The sequence below is a fragment of the Jaculus jaculus genome, chromosome 17 (genome assembly GCF_020740685.1).
Source record: "Jaculus jaculus isolate mJacJac1 chromosome 17, mJacJac1.mat.Y.cur, whole genome shotgun sequence".
Taxonomy (NCBI): domain Eukaryota; kingdom Metazoa; phylum Chordata; class Mammalia; order Rodentia; family Dipodidae; genus Jaculus; species Jaculus jaculus.
Window position 1 is genome coordinate 60,864,747 of NC_059118.1, and position 19,914 is coordinate 60,884,660.

At 39.0% G+C, this 19,914-nt stretch overlaps 1 protein-coding gene across 1 annotated transcript in view; it reads left to right on the top strand.

Moving 5' to 3' along the window:
• Positions 1–19,914, top strand: part of LOC101603424 — a 301,585-nt gene that overhangs the window by 212,406 nt on the left and 69,265 nt on the right. Inside the window, exon 21 of the mRNA XM_045136372.1 lies at positions 16,358–16,517. Coding sequence (XP_044992307.1) covers positions 16,358–16,517 — 160 coding nt within the window. The remainder of the gene's footprint in view (positions 1–16,357; positions 16,518–19,914) is intronic.

The following is a 19,914-nucleotide window of genomic DNA, read 5'->3' on the forward strand; positions in this document are numbered from 1 at the left end:
TACATTCATATGGAATTAAGACCTAATGAGGACCAAAAACCGTTACATACATGTGTGAAACTTTTCAATGAAAGTTTTTTTAAAGGATTGAAATCAGCATTTCAAGGAGGCACCAGCCTTTCCACATTGTGGCACTCTTTGCACTTTGAAAGCAATCTCAGCAGCCATGCAGAGAGGAACGTATGATGAAGGCGGTACGTGCAGCCTCCCACGGTAAAGAGCACTCCTGTTATGTAACCGTGTGGACTGAACTTGAGGACGTTCTGTTGAGAGAAATGAATAAATTATAAAACAACAAACTCTACACGACTCTACCTGGGTGTGGACCTAAAATACTCAAAGTCAGAGAAACAGAGTAGGTTAATGATTTCTAGGGACTGAGGGAAAGGTAACAAAGAACTAGCGTTTAATGGGCGTTAAGCTTCAGATAAGTACGTTAGAAGTCTACTGTGTGCATCATTCACACTAGTGTATTGCACACTTAAAAATTAAGAGGGTAGGTAGGTGTCATAATGAGTGTTTTTTACCAGGATTTTGGAAAAGTGTGAGGAGATAAATGGGTTTTTACAAAGAGAAAGTTAAGCAGCCCACACAAGTCTGAAGAAGGCTGACCCAGTTGCCAAGAACTTTGGGGAAAATTTACCACTGCAGTAACCTTTGAGGATTTTATGTAATTTAGTTAGAAGCAAAACGGAGATGAGCATGTTTCCACACATAGGGTGTAGGACATCTCAAGAAAGTGCTGTGACCTGGCTGGAGATGGGCATGTAGAGAAGGTGTGGGCTCAGGCGAGTTCGCAGATGTGGAGAAGGATCACGTGAGCAGGGATGGTCTGCCTTGCTGTGCAGTTTGGCCTTATTCTAACAGGGAGCACAGAGAAGGGCCTTAAATAATTTCCATTTTAGGAAGGTGGGTTTAGTGTTAGGGCCTATGTTGGAGGCAGGAAGATCTAGTTTAAAAGGCCACTTTGACTACCTAGACAGTGTCACAAGCCTTGACTAAAGAGCATGGCAGGGGAAAGGGATGTTGAGGTATCTTTAAGAAATAGTTAAGGGGCTGAATAGAACTTACAGGCTGGTTGGAAGGTGCAGGTGAAAGAGAGAACCATGTAACTTCAGGGTTTGGATTTGGTTGGAGGGGCTGTAGCACTCTATAAAACAGATTTAATCAGATGAAAACAATTAGAGGAGGCATACGGTGAGGTGCACCTCCACTGAGATTGCCTTTCAGTGCCTTTGATATTGTCAATGGAGGCTATGCCACGAGAAGTTGGATATACGAGGACGGAGCACGGGGAGATCAGTCCTGACTGTGGATTTGCCTGGGGAAGACGTGAGCTTCACCACTACAATGCTGTAGTTTAAACAGGGCTGTTCACTGAGATCAGGACGATCAGGGTCAATATTTACCTTCAATTTCTTTGATCACAAAGTACATACGTAAATAGAAAGTGATTAGCAAAAGCTATCTTAAAAAGTGGCTTTTAAAATATGGGTGTGGTTTGGTTCTATTACTGTATATGCATGAATAACCTGCAGGGAAGAGTGTTGATAAGAGTGAAAGTAACGGGGCACTATATTAGCGGCAGAAATATTCAAATGGTAATCAGGATGGAGAGATGGAGCAAAGCAGGCAGAGGGCTAACTAAAACCAAAGGTGTATGAAAAAAAGATCATATGAACATCTAATTTTTTGTAAGCTCAATAAAATATGTGTTTTTTTAAAAAGAATTTGAACAGAAGCACCCACCATGGGTGGATATTGCTTTATCCAGAAGCTGTACATAGGTTATTATAGGGAAATCTAAGTTCTGGGGGTGGGATTCACCAAGTAATTTGGTCACTGAAATCCCTGAGTCCCCCAAACTATACAGGCTATTGCAAAGCTCTTGGTTTCCCACCAGAACTAATGCTGAGATCCCATTTTGAAAGGTGTCTCATTCTTTGGTTGCAGGACATGAAGAAACCAAGGTGGAATTCTGGAAGCTTCCTCCACTGTCCCTTTCCTATTGCCAGATTGTGCTATGAAGGCTGTTTGTGGAGAAAACCCACCAACAGTCTTACCCAGCCATAGACCTTATGAGCTATGCAATCCATAAGCCAGGCAGGACACACTGCCCAGAATAATAGTCACATGACTGGTGGAAGGGTATCCAACTGCTCTCTGATTGCATTCAAGGCCTGTTCTGTGTGAAGGAATTCATGTCAGGTACTGAAAATCTAGTCAAAAACCTGTGACTGGGAACGTCATTGGCCTTGAGAGGGAAGCTACTGCTATTATTGGATAAATTGGTATGTTCTGCTGCATGCCCATCAAATTAGCTTCTAAATTTTTACATCTATGCCCATAGATCAGTGCCATTCCCACTTTTTAAAAAAAAATTCTTTTCCTTTCTTTATTTATTATTAGTTTCGTATTCAGTGAATTCAGTGAAGTTGGTACCATTGTTAGGCTCGTCCATGTCCTCCCCGTCCCCCATCCCCTCTTGTTGCGGTATACGGGTCATGCATTGTGGAGTTAGCCCACAGTTATGGGTAGGAGGAAACGTCTCTGCGTATCATGACCCAGTGTGTGGCTCTGACATTCTTTCCGCCCCCTCTTCTGCAAACTTCCCTGAGCCATGCTGGGTTCATTTTAGGTCTGCTTCAGTGATGAGGTATTGGAAGATTCTGAGTCTCTGGATATCTGATTTGGTAGGAGTTGATTGTTCTCTGTGTTGGTCTCCTTCACCCTTGTGCTGGTACCAGGTTCACCAAGAAAACAGCACCCTTACTTGTTTTGCCAATTATTCTTACCTTCAGTTGGGGCCCTTTTGAGGTATGATGGGGTGGTTCTCTCCTTAGGATCTGCATCTATCTGAAAAACAGAATAAAGTTAGCACCATATAAATGGAATAACCCTCATTTTTTTTTATAGAGAATTTAATAGGTGTAAGCCCTCTTGTAGGCCATGATGGAAGGTAGCTTGATAATGGAGAGTGGGCTCATGTGAGTCAGAACCATTCTTACTTTTTATTGCAGAAGTTTATTTTTGCAGATGGTGTAACTACTGAGGAGGCTAAAAAAATTAAAAGAATACCTAAGTAAAGAGGATAGCTGAGGTCTCTGAAGACTCCAGTAGAACACAAGTGGATGCAGCCTTGCACTGAGGAGGGGAAGACAGGTCTTGTTTCATTTCAAGGAAAGGAGTGCCGGAGGATGCAGGCGCTTGGAGGACTGGAGCAGGGAGGGAGCTCACATATGATGGGTATCATCTCAGGAGCACACTCTCTGCTCAAGTCAACTTTCAGAGGATGGATCACGCTCTGATATTGCCTTTGGGTCACTAACAGTGGTAGTGAAAATGTCCAGCTCTTCAAGGGAACTTGTGTTGTTTAGGCCCAGGGTTGGTTCATAGGTTGACATGTCATAAGTACTGTATGTCTTACATTTCTGGCAAGAGAAGACGTCTTCCCCAAGCTTTCAGTTTACATTTGACCACTCACTTCATGCAGCCCTAGGCAGTGTTGTTCATTTGCTAGATTTTAGACATTTTCTTATGTAATGTATGAAGTAAAACATTACACAGAAGCATAGATTTTGTAAGAGGCTCCATAAATACTCACCGCTTTTTTAAATGAGTACAGTTTCCAAAAAAGTATTAAATAAATGAAAAGGTATACAGTTTCAACTTCTGTAAGTATAATAAAAGTAAGATAATATATTTATCACTTATTTCCACATCATTGCATCTCTTCTCACTTAGAATGTCCACAGCTATACTATCCGAAGCTGAGTGCCTGCACTTTAATTATCTACATTACTCACAAAGTATGAGGATGTTAGCACAGAATTTCTGCACCAAATAATTAGAACTCACTTTGATATCTAAAGCAAATGATCTTTGCTTTAGGATAGAACACAAAAATCTCCCCATGGGGAAGTACAGGTACAAGGGATGGGAATCTCAAAAGTGGATGGAGGATGTTCAGAGGAAGAGCCAAGATGGTAGAGTGTCTGCAAGTTATACAGAATTAACCCAAAAGAATTCATCTTAGCCAAGCTTAGTGCACTGACCTCACACTTAATCCGGTTTGCCACAATCGAGCATATTTAGCTAAACCAAGGTTTTGCTTGTATTTTAGAAGCCTTTTATTTTAGAATGAACTCACCCACAATGCATCAGCTGTAAAAGAAATTTCTTATCACTATTTGCAAATTATTAAAGATAACGGCAAGATGCTTAGATCAGTTCTCTTCAGGAGTACCGTCAGCAGCAGTCAGTGAATTCAGGTATTATTATGGAATAGCAGAAGAGACACTGAGATTATAAGACCTTATTTTAGCAATAAGTGCCAATGTAGGTATCTGCATGCTATCCAGTGCAGGATGACATCTCTTTAGTCAAGATATTAAGACAATGGCCCTAAGTCTTCCTGGGCTTTGGGACCAATGCTATGAACACAGCAGTGACCACATAGCTGTATTTTGGGAACACAAGAGATCGATCCTCTTGTACCAGATGTTCATTCCTAAAGAAGATTGTTCAGCTCTGGGCATTGGAAGCCACACATTACAGACACTAGCTGTGAAAGCCCAAGACCGTGTGGAGAATGGCTTGATCTCACTGCTCCAGGACTCTGGGAACCCTGTCACTGAAGTGTTTCTGCTGGGAAAAATATCCACTCTTCGTAGTTCTGAGAGGATAGTTGACTATAATCTCCATTTCCCATCTGCACAAGGATGCTCTTAATGATAAGCACATTTATTTGGACTTCACATTATAATTTTATAAAAAGAATTAACATTTTAATGGTTTTTCCTTACTTTTGAAGGAATAATTAGGTAGATAAAAATGAAAGTATGCAAATGAAAAAAGCACAATAATCTCATCTAAGCAAAGTATTGTTTAATCTTCTGATAAATTTATGTTAGTCCTTTTTACCATGTGGGTATACTTAATTTATGTAATTGAAATTAAATATTATAATAACAATTTCATGAGTTGATATTCACCTTGATATATAATGAATATTTTTCAATACTTTACTAAGTTCATAAATATTTAATGCCTATAAATTTTATAAGCCAAGCAGTATAGATAGGATAAAATAGTTAAATATAACCTTATTACTCAATAATAGTTTGTTTTATAATTTTATATATCTTATAAATTATTATCATGGCCATATTAACATACACAGTCTTAGCCACATTTTAATTTATACTCTGACTAGTATTCTCAAGACACATATACAGTGACTGAGCAGGCATAATATGCCTAAGATATTTGACAATCCTTACAGATTTTCATGGGAATTTTTATAGGTTTGCACTCCTGTTGTAGTAAGTGAAGAGATTTACCACCTATAGTCACTCACGTATGAGCTTCTGAAACTAGAAGAAAAAGAGCCTCACTGTTTCATTTTACCTTCCTTTGTTTACCAAACATTCATAATGTGTATATTACTCATTCATATTTCCTATTTGTGGACCTTGTAAATGTCTTTCTTGCCTTCTTTTCTATATATCATTCAAATATCCTTTCTTAATTCAGTTATAACATATATATATAGGAAGAGAGAGAGATAGAGGGAGAGAGTATTGACTCTTATGTCATAGTTTTATCCATTACTTGTTTTTATTTCTTAAAATAAAGACTTTTTCCATAGGAATTGAGATATATACCTGTAATCACAGCACTTGGGAGGTTAAGGAAGAAGGATTATAGGTTATTCAAGGCCAGCCTGGGCTAAAATGTGAATACTAGGTTAGCCAAGGCTACATAATAAATCCCTGACTCAAAAAAAAAAAAAGGTATTTAAAACTCATCCATGGCAAAGCTTTTTAGAATCATTTCATAGTACTTAATTAAAAATATAAAATAATTCCTCAGTTTTCAATTTTGCAGCTGTTTTCTTTCCCTTTTGTAAAGTTTAATATTTTTATTAAATTGTTTGTCAGAAGCCAAGTACACCTGATTTGGTAGATGTGTGCCAAAAGCTGAACAACACATCTTTTTATCCCTTATTTTGCTGCTGTGTTAATTTGATGTAATCTTTAGATGTTAGTTTACATTTAAACTTGTTAGATTTTTAAGAGTAAGTAAAATTAGTCATCATTTTGCCTTTTCGGAAGGATGGACAGAGTTGATTTCCTTTTTTTCTATAGCTTGATTTGCATTTTACTAAACTTTTATTAATGGTCAGTATGTAATGTGCAGTCTTTGGCCTCATAGCAAAAATTTAAAAATAAATAAAAAAAACATGAGTCCATTATAATTCTGTTATCTGAGCAGTGTCACCTATTTATAGGCTACTTACATATCTCTTTATAATACATAGAGAATGTGATGCTACGATTAAATGTCAGCTGGATTTGTTTAAGCTTTTATTTTTCTGGAATCTCTGGAAACTGTACACATATTTAAAAGGCTGATGGTCAAGTTAGTTAGTTTTTTGTTGTTGTTTATATTTATTAATTTGAGAGTGACAGAGAGAAAGAGGCAGAGAGAGAGAGAGAGAGAGAGAATGGGCATGACAGGGACTCCAGCCACTGCAAACAAACTCCAAATGCATGCACCCCTTTGTGCATCTGGCTAACATGGGCCCTGGGGAATCGAGCCTTGAACCAGGGTCCTTAGGCTTCACAGACAAGCACCCAACTGCTAAGCCATCTCTCCAGCCCAAGTTAATTAGTTTTTGAGTGCTTGTATCTTCTTAATCATTGCCTTAATAGTTCCAAATAGCCTTATAAGTTCTAGCTGCTGTCATTTATTAGTTAGGAAAATTAATTTAGGTTAAAATAATTTAAGATGGGTTCTGACAAGAATGTAATGATCATGTTCATTGTCGAGGGAATACATGAGATAAAGATTTTCTTTCTGAAACCAACTTTTACAATATCTTTGTGGTACAAACAAAATATTACTTTCTGTGTTGATGAAAAGATTCCAAATTTTGTGTAATTAATACACATACTGCCACTGCCACCTGTTTCATAGCCATTCTACACCCTGATGGCAGTTATAGGCTGTGCACATTAAAATATGCTTTCATAGGAACAGATCTGTCTCAAAGATTTTGATACTATTTTCTTCTTCTCCAGTAAAATTAACATCTTCAGGATGCCTCATTGCTATAGGGCCCTACCTTTAATCTGTAAGTGCCAAGCCTATGGTGTGGGCCATAGGTCTGTGTCATGTGCTCACTGCTGCTTCTTTCTGCTCTTCAGAAAAGAACACTCAGCTGGGTGTGGTGGCGCATGCCTTTAATCCCAGCACTTGGGAGGCAGAGGTAGGAGGATCACCGTGAGTTCGAGGCCACCCTGAGTTGAGACTCCATAGTGAATTCCAGGTCAGCCTGAGCTAGAGTGAGACCCTACCTTGAAAAACCAAAAAAAAAAAAAAAAAAAAAAAAAAAAAAGAAAGAAAAAGAAAAGAACACTCTTTCTACCGCCCTTCCAAACTTCCCTCCACGTGATGATCTTTCCAATTAGTAAAAGATAGTAAGGGCTGGGAAGGTTGCTCAGTGGTTAAGGCAGTTGCCTGCCAAGCCTAACAATCTGTGTCAGATTCCCCAGTACCCACGTAACACTAGATGCATAGTGACACATGCATCTGGAGATCATTTGCAGAGGTTGGAGGTCCTGGTGCACCCATTTTCTCTCTCTCCCTTTACTCATTCTCTACTTACAAATAATTAACTAAATAAATAAATATTTTTTTTTAAATTTCATTTTCAGAAAAGAAAAAAGAAAAACACAACAAGACCTAGATGTGGTGGGGCATGCTTGTGCTCCCAGAGCTGTGGAGGTTGAGTCAAGAGGGTCACTGAGACTCTGAGGCTATAATATAAGTTTAGTATCAGCCTAAGATGAATAATGAGACCCCCATCACAAACATAAATAAAGAATACAAGCCTGAATATTAAGATGACTTAATTAGTATTTTGGTGACTTGGTTTCTGGTAAATTGGCTGCTTCCCATAGATGTAAAAAAAAAAACCCTAAAATAACCAAGTGGGGTTTGTGCCTTCACCCCTTGCATACAGGAACATGACATTTGAGGCAAACAAGAAAAAAAAAAAATCAGGGGACCACGGCTACCTAGATGAGATGGTACAAATGGGCTGGTGCAAGCTAAGCCTACCAGGAGCTTGTGTTGGGTCTTTGAGATGAGAAGTTTCCTTTTGCCTTTTCACGGAAGTGCGTGTCTCTCATACGACCTCGCCTCCTCGTCCGCATTCTGTACTTTCTCTAAAAGCCTTTGTGAGACGTTTTTCACTATCCTTATCACTGGAGCAATTGAATCAACAACTTGATATGTAAGGAAGATGATTTTCATGTTCTGCTAGAGCTAAGAGGACGATGTGTGTATGAGTTGCCTTTCAATGTGGCACCAGCGGTCCCGCCTGAAGGCCACAGCAGCATGACCACAGAGCCACACGAGATCCCGGGTCTGGGGACAGCAGAGCACGAGTGATGTTCTCCTCTGCGTTCACAAGGAGTGGCCGGAACACAACTGGAAGCAGGGCTGAGAGATGACTCGGCAGTGAGGTGTTTGCCTGCAAAGCCCACAGGCTTGAGCTGGACTCCCTGGTATCTATATAAATCCAGATGTACACAGTGGTGGGAACATCTGGAGTTTGTTTGCAGTGGCTAGAGGCCCTGGTGTGCCCGTTCTTTCTCTGTCTCTCTGCCTCTTTCTTTCTGTAAATCTCTCTCTCACTCTAATTAATTAAAAAAAGAAAATAGAATAGAATTGAAAGAGTGCAAGCAGTCCATGGACCGGGGTCCTGGGCTGAATATCAAGGAGAAAGCTAGCTGAGCACCAACATTCATTGTTCTCTGCTTCTTTTTCTATTAATATATTTATTTTGGTTTTTGAGGTAGGGTTTCACTCTAGCTCAGGCTGACTAGAATTCACTATGCAGTCTCAGGGTGGCCCCAAACTCATGGCAGCTTCCTACCTCTGCCTCCCGTGGGCTGGGATTAAAGGCGTGTGCTTCTTGACTGCGGATGCTCTGTGACCAGGTGCATCCTGTGCTGCTGCCGAGCCTTCCTGCCGTGATGGTCTGGCAACCCCCGAACTGTAAGCCAAAGTACACCTTCTTCCCTTAGGATGCGTCTTCTGAGGTACTTGTTGACTGCAATGAGAAAAGTAATTAATACACTACCTTGCTGAACACTTTAAAAAGATTAGGGTAGTTTCAAATTGCACATTTATGCTTGAATTTCCCTTGATGGATGAGTGTGGTATAGTGGTCAGTGTCTTCATCTGAAGGTAAGATAGGACTGGCTGGAATCTGCCTCTGTCACTTCTGAGCTGGGTACACATAACATAGTGATTGTAGCTCCTTGCTACTTCTTGAGTTTTTAATCTTGAAAATGTACTAAACAAAATCAAGCTTCAAACATTGAATAATATGCTTAGTGTATATAAATTGTGAATTAGGGGCTGAAGAGATGCCTCAGCATTTAAGGTGCTTGCCTTTAAAGACTAATGCCCAAGGTTCAATTCACCAGCACCCACGCCAAGCCAGCGGCACAAAGGGGAATTCATCTTCAGTGGCTGTAGGACTTGGTGTGCCCATTCTCTATCTGTCTGTCTCTTTTCTTGAAAATAAATAAATACATTTTTAAAATTTTATTAGTGCTACTTACCTAACAAATGTAGGTATTAACTATTATCTGTTTCTATTGATAATAAGAGAATAACTAATAAAAACAGCTCATTAGTAATATTTTGTTGAGCATATTTCTAAGTGAGCTATAACATATGTGTTTATTTTCATTTGAACAAAGTAAACTCTAATTTAGTTCAACAGTTTTGAATTTTGAATTACTTTTGACAAGTACACAGAGACACACCCTCCTGTACACTCTCTAAAGGAATTCTAAAGTTAACATTTGGAGAAACACACACACACACACACACACACACACACACACACACACACACACACACCTCATAGTCTCCTCCGTAAGCTCTCCATTCAGCATCCCTTAACACAGTAACCACCAGTGTTGCCCACAGTATTGATTACCTTACTTGTTGCTGTCATCAAACATCTGACAGGAAACAATTTCAGGAAGAACAAGTTTATGCTGGCTTGCAGTTTTGAGGGAACATAGTCCATTGTAAATGAAACTCGCGGCATCGGAAGTAATGCTGGTCAAATCACAGTCACATTGGGAAGCAGAGAATGAACAGAAGTGAGGCTGGGCTATAAAACACCAAGGCTCATCCCCCAGTCATCCATTTCCTGTGACAAGTCTTTACTTGCCAAAGATTCCATAACCTTCCCAAGAAGCACCCTCCTGTCGGCTTGGGAACAAGTGCGCAAATGCATGAGCCTGTGGGAAATTTCACATTCAAACCTACGAACCCATCCATTGAGACAGAAAGGGAAGGAGCAAGCAAAGGGCAAAGGGTGGAGGTAGAGAAGGGAGTTGGAAGACAGGAACATAAGTGAAGGAAAGGAGGAGGAAGGGAGTAAGCAGAAAGGAAAAAGAAGGAAAAAAGAAGAACAAAAAGAAAGAAAGAAAAAAGAATAAGAAAGAGAAGAAGGAAGGAAAGAAAGGCAGAAAGAAAGAAAGTTAGGTCAAGGTTTTGTCTTCAAATCTTTCCTCTCTCATCCTCCATACTCACCATCTCCAGATTGTAAAAATCCACAAGCTTTTGAGCTTCCTTCAATTCATTCCATCTATAAAGCAGCTTCTCTTGTCTACTCTCTTCCTTTACAAACATGAGATAACATACCTTCATCTCTTGGAGGACACTACACCATATATATCTTGGTACTTGTGGTGTGTCCATCTGTGGTAACATGGAAGGGAAGCATTTTGACTGCTTCCAATTGCTTGGGCATTTTCATTTCTGCAATCTGTTCTCATCTTTTCTCTTCCTGTTTAGTAAGATTTCACAACAAATCCAGGTGAATTTCACTTATTATTACTAAAGACAATGATGAGTTAACCAAGTTTATAGAAGAGCTGCCCAAACTATCTTCATGTGTTTAACAATCTTTGGATGTCAAATGACTCATTTAAAATGTTCCACAATGTAGCTCACACATATGCAGGTTTAAGATGCAGAAACCTATGGATGAATTAGATAGAGCACAGAGAGGGTGGCTATGCCAAAACAGGCGTGCGTGCACACTGTCAGAGCCATCCCTGAATCATTCGGATGGAATTAGTACTCTTGTAATTACATTGTCCGACTCACACCAGAAGCGTATTGACCACACATTGGTATGTGCTAAGTGACAGTGACTCTTGGGGAATGAGAAATTTACGTGAACATATTCACCTTCTTTTGTGGTCCTGAAATTAGTCCGGTAGTGAAACGTTCACATTGTCCTTTTCAGTTTTGGAAGAAATGTCACATCTTCCGTTTCTGTAAATGACCCACATTCAGATGTGCAGCCAGCATAATAGATTCTGCCGCTTGTCAAGCCGTCAAGCAGCGGATTGCTGTGTATTGCTGTGTATGTAGGGCACAGGGCACAGGACTTGGTAAATTACTGTGTTTCACTGGCCATCATCAGAACCTGTGGTACAACGTGTGACCTACTTCTCCAAACAGCACTGCCTAAGGCTTTCCAGACAGGTGGAGTGAGTTTCTCTTTTAATTACATTTTGAAGAAATAACATAAAAATACAATATTTGAGGGCACTTTAGAATTTGCAACCATCACCATGTTCAATAATCTATCAGAAAACAACAGCTCCCGATTTAAAAGTCCAGAGCCAAAAGTGCCCCAAAATGTGCAAAAATTATGTAATCCTTTTAGATTCACTTTTTAGATTCACCTTTTAGATTCACTTTTATATTGTTTTAGATTTAGCACTTCTCAGCACTCACTAATTTTAGAATTTTTTCCATGTTTGCTTTTCTTTTTTTCTTCTCTTAACTAAGGAATCCAATGTCTTTCACTTCATATAACCATTTGTTGCTCACATTTGATATTCACATCTAAAATATGGATCGTACATAAGCAATAGATTTTGCTCCCTTTCACTGATGTCACCAATGAAGAATTTGTTAATGGATCTAGAACAATGTTTACATTACTATTTATTTTTCAAAAATTCATCTTTAATTTTCTAAAGAGAACATGAAAAGTGAAGATTCCAAAGACATATAAAATGATAAAATATCCTTACATCCAAAAGAAGAAAATAATTCACTTTTGGTTATGTATTATATTGCTTGACTAGTTATATCATATGAAATGATCTAATTAATATCCATTTCCAATTTTACTTTGTGTACAGGACCATAGAGTGGTATTTTTTTAAACTTGTTTCTGTAGACTGGCTTTATAGAGTTTAAAATATGCTAAAAACTGACAAAGGTTGGTAAATTGACTCATTAGTAACCCATCATGGGGCTTTTCATTGGAAAATGCCACCCAAAATGGCAAGAAAAAATTTAAATAAAACTAAAACACAATTAATCTTTGTACTGGTTTCCATATTCTAACAAGCCATTTTGCTCTCTGTCAAAACATTTGTTAAGTGTCCTGTATATCCAGGCTTTGATGTTTACATAATTATTCTTTACACAGAATGAAATTGAAATAAAAAGAAGGCAGGCATTTTCTGGGCAAGGAGATTAGAAGCCAGCAGAAATAGGACTGTGATTCCTAATTAATTCAAAGTTAATTGCATTGTTGGTAATCCTGCACTTAAAATCTTCATATAGAAAATGTTTATGGCAGCAAATTGACAGTAATTTGACTACATTAAATCTTACTCCACCATTAAAAGGAAAAGATGAATGTTTCACTAAACAGCTTATGGGAATGGAAAAGACTAGTTCTTGTTTAACAAGCCACCTAGTAAATCATCCAGATAGCCCACCATAAGCTTGACATATTCACAAGAAGCTGTAGGGACATTCAACGTGGCACCTGGCTGACTGTGGACGCTGCTCTGTGGCAGAGCACTTGCTCAAAATGTATGTGTAAGGCACTGGGTTTGATCCTTGACACCCCTCCCAAAATGCAGGTGGCACTAAAAACTAACCTAAAGACCATCTGTGATGAACTCAAAGTCATTAAAAACTGAAAACAAACTTTAGATCATATTTGAAAATAAAGTTAAAAAAAATCTATGTCACATGAGCATTTTAAAAATACTCAAGATAAAGGTGGTTACAGAAATATTGTATTTATTTTTTTATTATTGACAACTTCCATAATTATAAACAATAAAATATGAGAATTCCCTCCCCACTCACTTTCCCCTTCACAACTCCACTCTCCATCATATCCCCTCCACCTTTAAGTCAGTCTCTCCTTTATTTTGATTTCATCATGTTTTCCTCCTATTATGAGAGTCTTGTGGAGGTAGTGCCAGGCACTTGGAGGTCCTGGATATGTGGCAGGAGGAGCACATTGTAAGGGTCCTACCCTTCCTTTGGCTCTTCCATTCTTCCTGCCACCTCTTCCACATTATTCCCTGAGCCTTGAATTGTGTGATAGAGATATTTATTTCAGTGATGAGCCCTCTTCTGTCCCTTCTTTTCAGCACCATGGTGCCTTCTGAGTCATCCCAAGGTCACTGCCATCTGAAAAGGGAAGCTTCTTTAACCAAAAGTGAGAGTAGCTTTAATATATGGGTATGAGCATTAAGCTAAGTGCTTCCTGGCCAGTATGGGGAGCATAACACATGCATTTAGCCAGACACCAGCAGGCGAACACTAGGGCTCACAACTTTCCTTGCCATATGTTTTCAGTATCAGCCATGTATTCCCTCCCATGGAATGGGTCTCTAGTCCAATTACAGAGTGGTTGATTGACACACCACTATTGCATGTGTTTGAGTGGGTTTTTCAGAAAAAAAGAGAGAAGAAAATATTTGCCATGAATAAAATGTCAGCAAAGTAGAATAAAATGTATTTAGTTTAAATCAAAATGTAATTTTAACTGCAGTCAATATGATAAATTTTAAATTCTAGATTTTTATCAATAATAGACTAATCTTTTAAATATTTTATTTTCATTTATTTTTTATTTTTTTTTAAATTTTTTATTTTATTTTATTTTATTTGAGAGAGACAGACACAGAGAGAAAGACAGATAAAGGGAGAGAGAGAGAGAATGGGCGTGCCAGGGTTTCCAGCCTCTGCAAACGAACTCCAGATGCGTGCGCCCCCTTGTGCATCTGGCTAACGTGGGACCTGGGGAACCGAGCCTCGAACCGGGGTCCTTAGGCTTCACAGGCAAGCGCTTAACTGCTAAGCAATATCTCCAGCCCTTATTTTCATTTATTACTTGACAGAGAAAGAGGAGGAGAGAGAAAGAGAGAGAATGGGCATGTCAGGGACTCCAGCCACTGCAAACGAACACCAGACATATGTGACCCCTTGTGCATCTGGCTAATGTGGGTCCTGGGGATTAAAACCAGGGTCCTGGGGATTTGCAGGCAAACGCCGTAACAGCTAAGCCATGCTGCCAGCCCAAGGCTAACATTTAAAAGCTCAAAATGCTAACATAAAATGTCAGGATCACGTTCAAGATGCAATAACAAGATGGATTGCAGGTGAATGTCTTTACAATGGACAACGAATTGTACTATTAGATGACTGAACTAATTATTCTGGTCATTGAGGTAAAATATTTCCAATTCTTCACTTTGAATAAATAGAAAGACAATATCATGACGTAAATTTTGTGTGTGTGTGTTGGGGGGGTGTTGTGATCGTGCCATGGTGCATGTGGAGGATGACCTGTGTGGGGAAGGGGTGTGAACATGCCATGGTGCACATGGAGGATGACCTGTTGGGGAAGGGGTGTGAATGTACCATGGTGCACATGGAGGATGACCTGTGTGGGGAAAGGGGGTGTGAACGTACCATGGTGCAAATGGAGGACCTGTGTGGAGAAGGGGCTGTGAACATGCCATGGTGCACATGGAGGACGACCTGTGTGGAGAAGGGAGTGTGAACATGCCATGGTACACATGGAGGACCACCTGTGTGGCGGAAGGGGGTGTGAACGTGCCATGGTGCACATGGAGGACTTGTGTGGGGAAGTGGTGTGACCGTGCCATGGTGCACATGGAGGACTCGTGGAGATGTAGTTCTTCATGGTCAATTTTGTTTACTAAGACCCTCTGGTGGATGCTCACTGGTATTCGTCAGACTACCTGACTCACGAGCTTACCGGGAACTCTCTGGTCTTCTCCCATACGTAGTGCTATGGATGCCTGATGCCTGATACCTGCTACACTGGCTGGCTTTTGAATTGGGTCCTGGGGATACGAACTCTAGTACTCCCACATGTGTGGTGTCTTCGTTACCTTCTGATCGTGGGGACACCAACCTGAAAATAATCATTGTAAGGGAGGGAGGATTTATTTCATCTTACAGTTATAGTTCCGGTCCATCATGGTCAAGGCAGGGTGGCAGGGACTTGAAGCAGAGCTGGTCACATTCAGTCCACAGTAAGGAAGCAGAGAGCAATGACTGGTGGTGCTTAGCCAGCTCTCTCCTGTACATACCGTCCAACATGCAAGCCCATGGAAGGGTGTTGCTCACATTTAAGGTGGGTCTTCCTACCTGAGTTAACATAGTCAGGATACCATACCTAGACACTATGCTAATCCCTCAGAAGTGATTTCAGGTACTGTTAATTTGAAAATTGACATTAGCCATTACACATGGTAAGTGCTTTATCCACTGACACATCTCTCTAGTCCCTAACTATCTTGATAGACCAATTTATAGTTCAGTCATTTTTATCAAGCTTCTCACAAAGAATTGTATGGACATCCATACATGACAGACCTTGGTCTATCCTATGGACTATTATGAGCCCAGGTTTGTGCTTAGGGGTAGTATGCACATTTATCCTGCTACTTCGGGTGCTTAATGGAAAAAGCTTAGAAGTGCTTACTGAATGGCCTTAATACTTATATAATTTTACTTATGAGTATCAAATCATTATTGGAATTTCTACTACTAGGTGCTTTAAAACCAGCTTATGGAGGAAGGGTGAATCCAAACTTAATATTTTTTACACAAATTCAGAACATTTTAAATAACTATAATTCTAATCAATATTTCTCAATTTTCTGCAATATTTTTCACTGAGGCACCAAACAAGCACCCATCACTAAGCATATGTGAATTAATAGTAAAAACATCTAGTTTACATTAATTGTATTATAATATTTAGTTGAGAAAATTATTAAATTGTTTATGGAATCTTAATCATCAAATAATTTCTGATAAAAGAAATGGAACAAATGGTCTAAATATATAGAAATTTATTAGAGAAATCCAACTATTAAATACATTGGAAGAAAAAAAAAAGTCAATAATATTTGGGGAACATGAATCAAGTAACAAATGATTCTTTTCTTAGGCTGAATAATGACTCTTGGATATTAGATGTCCTTCAGAGAATCCACAGTGAAGAAACCAAGTTCTTTATTCCACATGATTTGGAAATTTCCAACCAGGAGCTGAGCTCTATAGTGAAGAGAGCAGAGCAATGGAGAGGACTCAACGGTGAGAGAAGGAAGGTGAGTTGGCTTGAAGCACGTCAGCCAGTTAGAAAGTTATTAAATTCTCTTATGTTCTTAAAGTATCTTTCTAGTGCATTTGCCACTATCTTGGGAACCATGCTGTTTAATCTTATATTGTTTTCTTTTTTTTTTTAAGTTTTTGGTTTATTTTTATTTATTTATTTGACAGCGACAGACAGAGAGAGGAAGAGAGAGAGAACAAGAGAGAGAATGGGCGTGCCAGGGCCTCCAGCCACTGCAAACGAGCTCCAGATGCATGTGCCCCCTTGTGCATCTGGCTAACATGTGTCCTGGGGAATCAAGCTTCGAACCGGGGCCCTTAGGCTTCACAGGCAAGCGCTTAACCGCTAAGCCATCTCTCCAGCCTTATTGTTTTCTTTTTAAATTATGAAAGACGAGAGAGGAAGAAGGAAGAGCTGGTCAGAGAACTCCTTCCAGCTAGGAGGGTCTTGAGGAGGAAAACCCTGGCAACCTGTGTTTCACCTTTGATGAGTCAAAGCAAGGAAGGCTGGATCAGGAGGTTCTTATAGCTTAAAACTATTATTTTCCAAGAAATGTGTTTATTGATACTCACACATATGTGGCAAAAATACAGAAGTGGCGTGAGGAGAATGCCAGAAGCCAGATATCTGCATATGAAGTGATTGGAGCCTTGGATGAGGAAAGTGATGTTCTCTGCTTCCTTTTTCCTTGGATGACTTTGTTAATACTCTCATCTGCTACACCCTTATTTGAGTATCAAGTCCTGTTGAGTTTACTCTTACCATCTTTTTTTTTTAATTTTTTTTTTTGTTGTTGTTATTTTATTTATTTTAGAGTGACAGACAGAGAGAAAGAGACAGAGAGAGAGAGAGAGAATGGGCGCGCCAGGGCCTCCAGCCACTGCAAACGAACTCCAGATGCATGTGCCCTCTTGTGCATCTGGCTAACGTGGGTCCTGGGGAATTGAGCCTCAAACCAGGGTCCTTAGGCTTCACAGGCAAGTGCTTAACCGCCAAGCCATCTCTCCAGCCCTACTCTTACCATCTTTTCTCTCACCTGTTTCATCTGCACTCTGTGTATATGAATTCATGCTCCGGTGTAGTCACAGTGACATTTGGAATATGCAAATGAGACCCTGCCTTCCTGTCATTCATGGTTCGCTACCTCCCTATTGCCTGGTTCTTTCCTACATCTCCAGCTGTATCTCCTGCCTCCCTATCCTCCCCTCCCCTCCCTAAACAGCAACCTTCCAACTGCAGGAAGGAGTAAGAAAATGTAAACTATTTTCTAAACTGATTACACAGCTTACCACTTATGAGGCATCTTCCAACTCCATGTCTGGCTGGCTTGTCATTCCCCAGGGCCCATCTCAGGTGACATCTGTTCTGTGGATCTCCAGGGGAAGGCCCGAATCCTGTTGGTCAAAGCGGCCTGACTCACCTGACTAGTGTAACAGCCAAGAATGACCACTTCATGTGCCCTCTTTCTTTTAGACTAAGATCGCCTGTGGAAAGAATGATTTCTCTATCTTAATGTCCTCCATGTAGACCAGCCTCTATTTTAGGTGACACAGTAACTATTTTCCAAACAAATGTTTGTTTGTTCAACAAGAGTGGTTCAATAATTGGACATACTTGATTTGCCCATAGAATGGACACATAATATACCTCATCATGCATCCTACTTGACAGAAACTTAAACATTAGCTTTAAAATTTTCACATAGCTTACTTATACTCCAACGTCTTGAATTCTGATTTGACAGTTAGCATAACAGTGTAACAGGTATCCAGTTTCCAAGACAAATGTCCTTGAATAGAAGGCAACCAAATTTAGCATTACTATATATTCATTCTGGTTTATTTCTCATTAATCCTGAACAGCAAGATTTTAAAAGATCCAGCATTATTAAGATTAACCTAGCCAAAAGCACTTTCTCTCTAACACAATTTCCCAGGGCCTGGGATAGATAGGTAGGGTGGGTTTTATGTTATTACTTTTTTATTGAATAGATACTTATTTTATTAAATTTCACAACATGGAAATTTAGAAACTTGGAAACAATCCAAGGTTGAGTATCAAAATGGTCTGAGTTGAACATAAATATTTAACAAGAAAAAGAAATAGAGGAAAACACAATTATTTGACTTTATTTTGCTCTATTTCCTGAAAGGGGAAAAAAAGAGAAATAACTAAAACTTAGGTTCTAGAGGGTTAAAAACTGAAAGTTTTGAGATTATTTAACTCTTTAAATTTAGTATTGATTATATCCCTCTTAGAATGACTTAGCTGACCCATGTTGGACAAGAATAGAAAACTTGAGTCACCATTAGCTTGTGTATATTCCCAAATAGATCAAAGAAAGACAATTTGATTAAATGGCACTAATGTAAACAATTGAATTGAAACTGTGTGGGCAATCTTTGGCCTTCATTCCATTGGGCCATACATTTATATGAATAACTTCTACAACTTAGCGAGACCCAGCCTCCATGAAAAGTAGGAACTGTGCGTATGCCTGATAGGTCATCTGATTTCCCACAGAATGCCTATTACTTCTTTCTGTTTGGGTGATGTTTTTTTCAGAAAAGGCAACAGGGTTAAGGGGATAGTCCTATGCATTTTATTTGTATATTGTGTCCCTTCACACTCTGGATAGTAAATCTTGACACCTTCTTCTTATGTTTGATGTTTTCCTCTGTCATTTTTCTTATGTTGTCTTATATTTGCTTCTTTAGTTTATTTCTGTGAGGAAGCAATGTTGCCCTGTTGAGCAACTGTTGTGCTTAATCTCAAGATAGAGTGCCAGCTTAACTGAGAATAATTATTTATAATCTAAAATGCCAAATTAAGAGTACAATAGATATTTTTATATGAAAGTGTTTCACCTTAGTAGTTAGAGCCTTAATGCTCTAAAAATTTGATCTACATTTTCTTCATACTGCTCATACACCTCATTTTTATGTTCTGGAATAACAATTTTCCATAAATGGACACCTTATATTATGCTTAATTTCTTTTATTAAGTTAATAAATACAAAAGCATAGAACACATTTATACTATGAAGAGAATATAAGATTATTACAGTGCATAATTTTTATATTGTTCATATGTGTACATTTTCATTTGTGTGAAGACAGCCAGATGATAATTTCAAAGAATTTTAGCCATTTTTTTGATAAGGAAAAAGGTCACTTTCAGCAGTCAGAAAAGACATCATTCTATTAAACTAATTTGCCTACATGCAAATTTTGTCATTTTACCTCATTAACTATTTATCATAGAGTAAAAAAATATATATATATTCATGAAGGGGCAGCTCATAGCCTGATGGAGCTGGAACTAATATTTTGCAACTCTAATGATTTTTTGCATCCTTAATTAGATAGGATAAGGTTGATATGATTAGGTC